General features: G+C 39.2%; 1 protein-coding gene across 2 annotated transcripts in view; it reads left to right on the forward strand.

Moving 5' to 3' along the window:
- The window catches only part of Cortactin (cortactin), a 312,424-nt gene that overhangs the window by 51,331 nt on the left and 248,625 nt on the right, over window positions 1-12,468 (forward strand). For both annotated transcript variants that reach the window (XR_016547902.1, XM_090388922.1), the window contains exon 5: window positions 9,198-9,308. Coding sequence is in view for 1 of the 2 variants with exons in the window: in XM_090388922.1 (XP_090245048.1) it covers window positions 9,198-9,308 (111 nt within the window). In the remaining variant the exon portion in view is untranslated. The remainder of the gene's footprint in view (window positions 1-9,197; window positions 9,309-12,468) is intronic.

Below are 12,468 nucleotides of genomic sequence, written 5' to 3' on the forward strand. Positions count from 1 at the left end.
GTGGTATTGTCAATTTTTTGCATGGAAAATAATCATTATGATTTTTTCATAGTGTTGTAAAAAAAATCACAATTCATTATATTGTATTAAAATTGACATTTTCAGTCTATCTGTAGAGTACATTGGCTGTTCATTTGTCATAATTGGGCATTTGTAATAAACTTTTTTTTTGTACTTTTTTCATATCGAGGTTTTCTTTTCTTTTTTTTTTTTTTTTAATTCAGTACGTTTATTTAGCTGATGCTAATTCTTTTGAAGTCTCAAATACACAATGAAAACCATCAGTGCAGAATTCATTAACAAAATATATTAACATTTTCATTGACTTTAACAATTTATTTACAGGTCCTTGAGGTTGTCACAGACATTCTCTCAGATATGCCAGACAAGCTGTACTTGCTACCTGTGAGTCTAAAACGCTGATGGAACTGATATTTGGATAACACTCAAGTCAAGTGGACCCGATTTCGGCAAAGTCCGGACAGTCTGTGACAGCCAAATCCTCTGCTTGCACCTTCATGATGGTGGGACTGTTAGTAATCCTGGGTATAACCTCCATGCACAAGTACATGATCGGTAACCACCCAGGTGGGAACCAAAGTAAGCAGGGGGTCGAGGTGTGGCACCCACACCACATGGAGGAACGCCGCCCCTCTATGTTATCAGGCAGTACTAGGTGGCAGATCACTCTCATCAACCGGTGCAATACCACCACTTTGCTTATTGGAGGCTTGACGTGGTGGAATCCATGTTTAGTCTCTAGAGCTAAGTTCCGGTCAACCCTTCCCCAGCTCTTCCATCATGCAGTATGATTGAGGTTATGATGAACATCGTGGTGAGATCCAATATTCCTTACATTTTGAGGGTAGAGCTCTAAAACAGTGTTTACAGGCCGGCCGCTAGTTAGTACACCGGACTGAACCCATTGGTAACTCTCTAGGAGGCTTCCGGATCAGCTAGTGACAGTCCGGATCAGACTCTGCCATATAGTGACTGGAGGGAGTCCAAGTAGTGTGTATGCGGGGAGCATTGTCGAGGCCACGTTATGTCAAGGATCTGGGTATATTCTTACCATGTGTATGCCATATCCAAAAATTTCATTACTTCATACAGCATGTCCCACCCACTTTTTCTTACTATTGAATACCATGAATTGTCAAACTAATAGAACAAGCTTATCTGCGAAAAGATCTAAACCTCCCAAGCACTTCCTAATTCATTTCACAAATATACGTGGTCTCAATTCTAATCTCAACGATGTCCATTTCCACTTGCAGTCTGCCAAACCCCATGTACTTTTTCTGACAGAATCTCAGTTATTGGTTGATTCAACTACTGCTCATCTCAGATGCCCAAATTATTCGCTGTATGATTCTTTTCGCTTCAAAGGTGGTACTTGTGCTATATCCGTTCTGATATTCCCTGTGAGAGACTTGGCAATTTGGAATCTCCTCTCTTTGATCTTCTCTGGCTTAAAATCTCTCTACCTGATTGTGTAAAATTTAACTGTTGTCTCTACCGTTCTCCCAACTCCACTAATCACTTGGAGCTCTTTAACTTCCTCTCTTTGCAACTTGACTTTCTTCAGTCCAACTTTCCTAACAGTGAGGTAATTTTACTTGGTGATTTTAATGTTCACAACTCCAGCTGGCTTCCATTTTCTAGTCACACTGACCCAGCTGGTCGAGATGCTGAGGCTTTTGCAATTACTAATGATCTTGCACAGATTTTTTTCTTTTCCTTGGTCGGATTACTGTTTCAAAAGTTCTGATGTCAACGTTTGCTCAGATCATGTCAGTGAAATTATTCTTGCAGGAATGGAATCCTTTATCCCAAACTCCACTTTAAAATCTCATCCTTTATCTAAACCTTGGTTTTCCAGTAAATGTGCTAAGGCTATTCAACAGAAGAATGTTGCATATCGTAATTGGCTTGTTTCTAATTCTTCAGTTTCATTTTCTGCCTACACTAAAGCTCGCAACAATTGTAAAGCAGTTATTAACCAGTCCAAACTAGAGTTTGAACAGGCTAAGAGTAGAAAACTTGCTTCTTGCCCTAATGGTAGCCGAGCATTCTGGTCTCTTGCCAAAGCTATTGGCCGCAACTTTTGCCCATCTCTGCTCCCACCTCTGTCCAAACCAGATGGTCCTGTTGTCACTTCAGCCAAGGATAAAGCTGACCTGCTAGCTTCCCATTTGTCTTTCAACTCATGCATTAACGATCTTGGGAAAACACCTCCCACTGTTTCCAACATGCTCCATTCAATGCCTCCTGTGGTCTTCAGTCAAAAGGATGTCAGAAGGATTTTGACGAATCTTGATGCTAAGAAAGCTCCAGGTCCCGATGGTATTTCTACACTTGTTCTCAAAACCTGCGCTCCTGAACTTACTCCTATTCTTTGTCGCTTTTTTTCACTTTCTTATTCCAAAGGTGTTTTTCCTTCTGCTTGGAAATTTGCTCATATCCAGCCAGTTCCCAAAAAGGGTGACAAATCCCTCCCATCCAATTATCATCCCATTGCAATTACTTCTACTCTTTCTAAAGTAATGGAGAAATCAATTAACCGCCAAATTTTAAACTACCTAGAAACCTTCCATGTGATCAATGATCACCAGTATGGATTCCGTCAGTGTCGATCCACTAGTGATATTCTGGCTTATGTTACCCATTTATGGACTAATTCAATGGAAAGGTTCGGTGAAAGGCAAGTAGTTGCTCTTGACATCTCAAAGGCTTTCGATCGTGTTTGGCATAAAGGTCTTCTAAATAAGCTTCCATCTTATGGTTTGCCAACTGTTTTTTTTAATTGGTTATCCAGTTTTCTCTCTGATCGCTCACTGAGGATGATGGTAGATGGCACTCTGTCTTCTAACTTCTCCACTAATGCCAATGTCTCCCAAGGTTCAGTTATGCAGTTCTTTCCCCCACTCTTTTCCTCTGGCATATTAATGACCTTCTTCCATTGACTGGAAATCCTATCGATAGTTTTGCCAATGATAGCACATTGCATTCCACTTTCCATTTCAATAAACCTTGTCCTGCTCAATCAGCTTCAGCTTCTCGAAAATCTGCTACCAATTCCTTAAATGCCGATCTTCAGGTAATTCTCTAGTGGGGCAAAGACAACTTAAAAAAAAAAAATTTTTGTTGATTTCAACCCTTCTAAAACTCAGTCTTGTCTTATATCTCGCAAAAAGGATTCTTCTGCTCCTATGCTTATCTTTAGTGACAGTCCGATTTCTAGGCAAAATGAGAGAGGGTTCGAGAGTAGCCTGTCCGGCCGCAGCTATTTTGCAGCTCCTGGAGAAGAGAAGTTTTTTTCTGATTTATTTTTTTGGCATATTTACTTATTTTCTAGAGTAGTTTTATATTCATAGTTACGATACTTAGTTAAAGTTTAACTTGATAGAGATTTTGTGGGTATTACTTAGTATCGGTAACGGTATCAAATCCACGTGTTACAAATTGCAGCTCCGTTGAACAAGAGGTTTTTAACCGTATTTAGCCGATTTATTAACCAATTGTTATATCAAATTATTATCTATAAGTAGCTATAGACCTAGTCAGGATCCTTAGTTTATTCTAAACTGAGACAGCGAGATTTGGAAGTTAATCAATACTTAAAAGAGTCCGTAGAAGTACCGTTCGTAATTACCGCCATTGTAACACGATACAGCATATCCGAAATTCGACAGCATTAGCTTTGTATAGTATAGTGCATAATATAATATTGTCAATTAATCAGTAAATCTATTAATCTTGTTAAACTTCATTGTCAATTAAATTGTACTTTTAACTATATACATATAACGACTTAGAGTACAAACGTAACAAATAATTAATACAAATCTTGATACGGAAGTTATATAAAGGGAACTCGTAGATAACACTCGATACTGAAAACTAAATATAGCGTTATAACTGTGTTAGGATACAAGTTTTAGGTTTTAATTTTGTTCTGAAATTGTAATTTTATTGACATTAAATCGAAATCATGACTCAAACCAGAGCAGCAAAGCAAAAGGCTCAAGCTAATGGGAGTGCTGTGGCTCAGGGGAGAACTGAGGGGGGCAGTTGCCCTATGAATCACAGCCTTTTAAGATGGACTGTTTGCTTGATGTTTGCGGAGCATTCGGGTATGGGACATGATACTGCCATGGGGGATGTCTTTGTGTGTGCACGATGCAAGGAGTGAAAGAAAATTAGGCGACAACTCAGCGTTGTTATGGGCCTATATGAGACCTTGAAGGACAGGGTGGATGCCCTCGAAGGAAATAAATTGAGGGGGCCCATCAAGCTCTCAGCTGCCCACATCAACGCCAGAGATTGCACTTGGTCATCTTGCAACACAGAGGCAGCCCCCAAGGCAGAATGCACTGGTCCCACAGGAACTAGTAGTTGTTGGTGACTCTATTGTCAGGGAAACGGGGAACATGCTTTGTAAAAAGGATAGGTGGAACAGGACCAGGGTATGTCTGCCAGGGGCAAAGGTTGATGACGTTGTAGAGCGGATATCATCTTTTAAGGGCACAAAAGGTGATATAGTTGTACACGTTGGCACTAATGATATTAAGAGTAGGAGACCAGCGGAATTCAACAGTGAATTCCGCAGAATTTTTTTCAACAGTGACCAACAGCAGGTCACTGTTGAAAAAAAGCCGTGAAGTAGGGTTGAATTTGAAAGTGTCTGCAATTCTGCCCAGACACGATAGGAGGGAGTATATGATGAGAGCCTTGTCGATCAATTCGGCCCTGGAAAGATTGTGCAAGGCTCAAGGGGTAGAATTTTTTTCAGCTTGGACTGTACTTGTTAACAGAAGAGATTGCTTCTACAGGGATGGGATACACTTAAATAGAAAGGGTGCAAGAATATTTGCTGATGCTATCGAGGCAGTGTTAGGTGGGTCGGAAAACTGCTAGCTTGGGGGGAGACAAAGACAAATAGATTAACACTAGCCACTTGCAGAGGTGAAAGAGATTCTTGCACTGCTTCTATTGGAATGAGCAGAAGCCTGAAAAATAATATGCAGGATATTTCAGAGACTGCTGGAAGTCATTGCGGTACAAGTAAACACATGGGTTGTGTTAGGGTAGCTAAGAATAGAAATAGGTGCATGTATACTTGCGTGTACACCAATGCTAGGAGTTTAGTAAATAAATTTGATGAATTTGAGGTATTGCTCAAAACATCAAAGGCAGATATTGTTGGGTTATCAGAGATATGGTGCCACACAGATATAAGGAATGCAGAACTGGAATTTGGGGAGTACAACGTCTACAGAAAGGATAGACAGGATAGGAAGGGAGGAGGGGTTATGCTATTAGTTAAAAAACACATAAAATCGAAGGAAGTGAAGCCAGTCGACATCGATGGACAGGGCAGTGTCGAGTCAGTTTGGTGTGACATAAGCATGGGTAAATCAAAATTGAGAGTAGGAGTGTACTCTAGGCCTAATGACTCTGATGAGTATAATAAGATACTGTACAGGGTACTAGAATGGGCCAGTAAATCAGAGAGTCTTATAATGGGGGATTTTAATTTCCCAGATATTGACTGGAATTTGTGGGTTGGTCACTCACACAGTAGCAAGGCTTTTGTGGATTTATTGGATGATTGTTTTCTACACCAGCATGTTTGGGAGGCAACTAGAGGGTGTAATACTCTTGATCTGATTATCAGTAGTGATTCTTCATGCATTAAGAATCTGCAGATAAAGGAACCACTAGGTGGCAGTGATCACAGTGTGCTGAAGTGGGATTTACTCAAAGAGGTAACTACCATTAGGGGTAAAGGGAAGGGTTTTTGCTTTCGTAAAGGCGACTATGATGGGCTGAGACAGTATTTAAATTCTATACAGTGGGATCAACTGATGATGTTACCAATTGCAAATTCAAAATGGGAAGCATTCAAGGAACTAATCTTGGAAGCTACCAGGCTTTACATACCAACCAAGACATATTGTTCAATGTTCAGGCCTAAATGGTTGTCAGATGAACTAATGAGACATATGGCAGAGAAGAAAAATGCATGGGATACATACAAATTAATGGGTGACATGGAAGCCTATGATAGATATAAGTTGGTCTGTAACCAAGTCACAAAGGAGATTAGGCGGACAAAGGCAGATTATGAGAAATCCTTGGCAAAGGACGCAAAGAAAAACAGAAAAGAGTTCTTTACCTATTTAAACTCAAGAAGGAAAGGGATGAATCAGATTGGTCCACTGGATGTTGATGGTTCAACAGTTGAGGATCCTGCTCAGGTGGCTAACAATCTAAACGAGTATTTTGCATCTACATTCACACATGAGGAGTTATTCAGGAAGGGGAATGTTGTAGGTGAAGTAAACATTGGCAGTGAGCTAGATGATTTTCTAATAACTGAAAGGAAAGTGGAGGAGAAATTGTTGAGGATAAACATAAAAAAGACACCCGGGGTGGATGGGATCTATCCAGTTATATTAAAGGAGGCAGCAAAGGAAGTAAGCAAACCCCTAGCCATAATTATGAGAGCTTCTTTGGACTCAGGGGAGGTACCCATAGACTGGAGATGTGCAAATGTAACCCCAATTCACAAAGGAGGATCAAAGGCTGACACAAGTAATTATAGACCTGTTAGTTTAACTTTGGTTCCAGGAAAATTAATGGAGGCACTGGTTAAAGAAGCACTGCAGGATCATCTGGACAAGAATTCAGTTATAGCTCAGACACAGCATGGTTTTGTTAAGGGCAGGTCTTGTCTGACCAATTTGATTGGATACTATGATGTAGTCACAAAAGAACTGGATGCAGGGAATAACTTTGATATTATATATTTGGATCTTAGAAAGGCTTTTGATACTGTTGCGCATGGAAGACTGCTGCACAAATTGGAGCAGTGTGGCATTGGAGGGAAATTGCTGTTATGGATAAAGGGATGGTTGAGTGGCAGAAGACAGAGAGTGGTAATCAATGGACACTGCTCAACGTGGACTAATGTTATTAGTGGAGTTCCTCAGGGTTCAGTGTTAGGTCCATTGTTGTTTTCTGTATTTATTAATGATATAGATGATGGTATATCAAGCTTAATGTCCAAGTTTGCAGACGATACAAAGGTTGGCAGGGTTGTTAAGGACACTACTGATGCTATGCTGCTGCAACAGGATCTGGAAAGGTTGAGCAGATGGGCTGAGAGGTGGCAAATGAAGTTTAACATTGACAAATGTAAAGTACTACATATGGGAAAAAGTAACCCCAGATCAACTTATGAACTCTGTGGTACTACGCTGACCGTGGTAGAGAATAAAAAGGACCTGGGGGTAATTGTGCAGGCAGATATGAAGTTCTCTGAGCAGTCCAGACGAGCTGCAAAAGTAGCTCATGGGGTCTTGTCAATGATATACAGGAATTTTTCTAGTAGGGATAGGGATGTGATTATTCCCTTGTATAAGGCATTGGTCAGGCCACACCTTGAGTACTGTATACAGGTCTGGAGACCTCATTTCAAGAAGGATGTAGAGCTGCTGGAACGAGTACAGAGGAGGGCAACAAGATTAGTGAATGGAACAAAGGGTTGCTCTTATGAAGAAAGGCTTAAGTTTTGCAAATTACAGAGTCTGGAGACTAGGCATCGGCGAGGTGATCTGATAGAGGTGTATAAGGCTTTGAATGGCTTGAGCATGCTCAATGCCGATGGGATTCTTCCTCATGCTCAGAATAATCACCTGAGAGGGCATAAATTCAAATTGAGGAAGGACGAATGTTGGATAGATGTGCGGAAATTTGCCTTTAGCCAGCGGGCAGTTGGTTTGTGGAATAGACCTCCATCACTTGTTGTTGAAGTTGTTAGCCTAAACAAATTTAAGGCTCAGCTGGACAGGTATTTCGAACGAACGGAGGGGTGAAATGGGAGTAGTGGTTGTGCTTTTTTTTTTTTTTTTTTTTTGGCTGATGCTGAGTAGGCTTGCTTTCTTGCATCATATGCCTCTACTAATGCTAATATCATCATTCTTCTCTTTCTTGGTGATTCCCTTCTCTCTCTCTCTCTCTCTCTCTCTCTCTCTCTCTCTCTCTCTCTCTCTCTCTCTCTCTCTCTCTCTCTGTCTCTCTCTCTCTCTGTCTCTCTCTGTTATTCAGGGTAACTTCGGAATTTTTTTTTTGGCTGGTGCAGCATAAGCCTCAGGCTTCCTTGCACCATATAGCTAATAATAATAATAATAATAATAATATATCTCTTTTGTGGGTTACCCTAACTTCTAATCTCTCTTGGCACAAGCACATTACAAATATTGCTTCTTCTGCATCTAAAAAACTTGGTTTTCTCTTTCGGTCTCGGCATTACTTTTCTTCCAAACAGCTGCTCACTCTGTATAATTCGCAAATCCGCCCTGCCATGGATTATTGTTCCCACATCTGGGGTGGTGCCCCCAAAACCTCTCTCAGGCTTCTTGATTCCATTCAGGAGAGGGCAGTTAGGTTAATTAATGATTCATCTCTGAAAGAGTCTCTCCACTCGCTGTCTCATAGACGTACTATTTCTGCTGCATGCCTTTTCTACAGATACTTCCATGGGCACTGTTCTTATAAATTAGTTTCCATAATTCCTGCTCTCTCTTTCAAAACAGTCCGAACACGTGCCGCCACCAGCCAACATCCATTTACTGTCCAACTTCAAACCCACAGAACCAAATTTTCATCTTCCTCATTTATTCATTCAACTGCCGTTTTCTGGAACAACCTTCCTTCATATGTATTTCCTGAAAATTACAATTTACAGAAGTTCAAGTCCAATGTCAACAAATATCTTCTTTCGTCTTCTCAACCTCCAACCCAAGCGCGGTACTAAGTACTATAGTTTCTAACACCTCTCATGTTTGGGGTTTACATAAAAAAAAAAAAAAAAGATTTTGATTAACATTTTGAAGCATTTTATTCAAGTATATTTACTCTCTTTATGTTATCATGTCATGTTACAATTGCACATAAAAATTGGTAATCATTAATTTTAGAAGTTAAATTTTGTTTTATTTTCTGTGTGGGTCATTTTCAGAAATTTCTGTTAGTGTGTCTGTAGACCTAACCTATTTCATGCTATTTAGTGATGTGCCTTTTAAATACTGGATTCACTGTTGATATGCATTTCTTAGAAATGTGTTACTTTGAGAGTAATATTAGAGTTAGAAATTTACCAATGTTATGTTTTGTTTTAATTATATTAGTCTGCTGTAGGACATGATTACATTGCTCAAATACAGAAGCATGCCTCCCAAACTGACTCTGTGAAAGGTTTTGGTGGAAAGTTTGGTGTTCAGGCTGATCGACAAGACAGGGTATGTTTAACTCAAATATTACTTAATAAAGCATAAAAATATCTCATTTATCCAACTTGTTTTTGTGAGCTCAAATATGTTAATTTTTGTTTTCATTTTCTGTATTTTTTTTATTTTTGTTTTTGTTTTGTAAGTATGCAAGTACACAATGTTGAACTTTGCATTCTTGTTTCCAAAAATTCAGAAATCTTACTTAAACATATCTCATTTTTATTATGGATTTTGAGGTTTATGAATTTAAAAAGAGACATTGCCATGTTGCAATTTATTAATTTTTATGTGGGATATCAAAAAGTTATAATCCCAATTTAGAATAATTTTTTAAGTAATAATGAAAATAAATGTATTTCTCATTATGTATTTGTGCTAAATTTAATATATGTTATCTCTTGAATATCTGTGCCTTATGTCAGTTTCCATTTTATGTATTATTGTGTATACTCTCTCGCTTAGTATTAAAGTTCTTTTCGCTTGGTCAGTGCATGCAAGAAATTATACTATGTATCCAACCCCCGACCTCATAGGTTGGGTTCTTCAGTCAACAGTTTCAATTGCAGCATGAGATTTGTGAAACGATGCAAGGAAGCAGCTTATACTGCATCAGTGAAAGAGTAAGAAAGACTTTTCCCATTGAATTTGCCCATTTCTTCTAATAATTTGTCCAGTCCTGTTTTAAACTACCCACTTCCACAACACTAGATTAACATATGATGCAAGAAAGCAAGCTTATATAACATCAGCCAAAAAAACCCTCCCCATTTCACCCATCCATTCACTCCAAAAGTTTATCCAGTTCTTCCTGGCGCCTCCATAGTCAGGTGGGTAGGAGCAGCAGTGTGTAGCGCTTCTTGACTAGACTGGGGTTCAAGCCCTTGACCACCAAATACGGAGGATGCGGAAAGGTCAGGGAATGACCACCGCATATCCCCGGAGCAATATGGCCTTAGTTGCTAATGCTCCTAAAAACCAAATAACAAACAAACAGTTCTACTTTGAATTTATTTAAAGTATCAACTTCCACAATAGCCGACGGAGGTTCATTCCAGCAATTAACCACCCGCTGGCTAAAGGCAAATTTCCCTTTGTATTGAAGCCTATTGCAACAATAAATTATTCTCTGGCTGATGGCAAATTTCCACACATCTATTCTGCAACCATCCTCTTTCAATTTAGTTTTGTCTTCTTCTGTGTGTGTGTGTGTATGCGCGTCTTCTGGGTAAAAGTAATTGTGCCATCAACATTTAGTTTTCTCAGCCCTTTTATGGCCTTAAACATAGATGCCTAGTTTCCAGTTGCTGCACTTTACAGAACTCCAGTCTCTCATGTTAACAATACTCTTTTGCACCTCCAGCTAATCTTGTTGCTCTTCTCTGACCCTTTTCAATGGATCTGTGTCTTTCCTAGCAGGAGTTTTCAAAACCTGTATGTAGTATTAAGGATGTGGCTGGGCCTGTGGTTACAATTGAATAATGATCTCTTTGCCCCCTACTGGCAAAGTACCTGTATATTGACAGAATCCCATGAGCTGTTCTATGCTTCTTTGGGAACTTCACGTTGAATTTCTTTTACCTTATTGAATACATTGAATTTTATTCTCATCTTTTTTGGGATTACTGCTACCCAAAGGCAACACCTTGAATTTATTAAATACCTGCCTAGTTTATCTAGATTTTCTTGAAGTAGCATACCCTAATTAATGTTATTAACTATATACATCTATCCTTATAAGAAAACTAGATTCTATACATGTTAATTTATTAATGTTATATTTATAGTATCAGTAAATATTAAAAATAGTAAGGGAGGCCAAAGACTGAACCGCTGTGGTACCCCCCTCATACAATTAGTACGTGAAGAGCAGTGGCCATTTACAGCTAGTCTTCTAAAACATAATCATCGATTATTCCATAGTATTAACTTGCTTATTATCCCACATTAATCCAGTTTATACAACTAACAGTTGTGTCAAACAGTGATGATGTAAAAGTTATTCTTTGCATCCAGGTTCTTTGTGACAACTTCAAATAACTAAATCAGGTTGGTCAAGTATGAACAACATATCCATGCCATATGATTGCCTTATAGCTCTATTCCTATGGAGTTAATCTGGTGTTACTTCTTTAATTTTGATAAAAAAAAAAGAAGATATGATATACTTGGATTATGGAAACACTTTTGATACTATTGCCTTTAAAAGACTGCTGTACAGATTGGAGCAGTGCAGCTAAGGGCAAGTTGCTGCTATGGATAAAGGGATAGTTGAGTGGGAGAAGACAAAGAGTGGTACTCAGTGGACATTGTCTCTTTGTTGACTGATGTTATTAGTGGAGTCCCCCCAGTATTGTGTTGGTCTCATTGTTGTTTTCAATATTTATTAATTGATTAAGGCATATTGAGCTTAATTTCTAAGTTTGCAGATGATACAAAGGTTGCCAGGGTGGTTAATGATAGTAATGACAGTATGCTACTGCAATAGGATCTATAAAAGTTAGGCAGATAGGCTGAGAAATGACAACTGAAGTTTAATGTTGACAGATGCAACATACTGTATATGGGTAGCAGTAACCCCAGAGTAACATACTAACTGTGTAGTTCTACACATGTTAGTGATAAATGAAAAAGACCTGGTGTAATTATGCAGTCTGATATGAAGTACTCTGAGCAATGAAGACAGGCTGCCAGGAGAGCTTATGGGGATTAGTCAGTGTTATACAGGAAATTTGTTAGCAGGAATAAGGAAGTGATTATCCCATATCTTGAGTACTGCATACAGGTCTGGAGGTTCATTTTAGGAAGGATGTAGAGCTGTTGGAACAAGTACAGAGAAGGGCAATGAAATGGTGAGGGAAACAGAGGGGTGCTCTTACCAAGAAAAGCTTCAGTTCTGAAAATTGTAGTCTGGAGACTAGGCGCTGATGAGGTGATTTGCTTGAGTTGTTTAAGGCTTTGAATGGATTTAGCAAGCTTAATGCTGATTGGATTCTTCCTCTTGCTCAGGCTACACACATGAGGGGAGCCCAAATTAAAATTGAGGAAGGACTATTGCAGAATGGTCCTTGAGGATGTCACAGACACTCTCTCAGATATGCCAGACAAGCTGTACTTACTACCTGGGAGTCTAAAATCGCTGATGGAACTGATATTCGGGTGGCACTCAAGT

This window comes from Mastigoproctus giganteus, chromosome 14 (assembly GCF_048544385.1).
Source record: "Mastigoproctus giganteus isolate SK-2022 chromosome 14, ASM4854438v1, whole genome shotgun sequence".
Lineage (NCBI taxonomy): Eukaryota > Metazoa > Arthropoda > Arachnida > Uropygi > Thelyphonidae > Mastigoproctus > Mastigoproctus giganteus.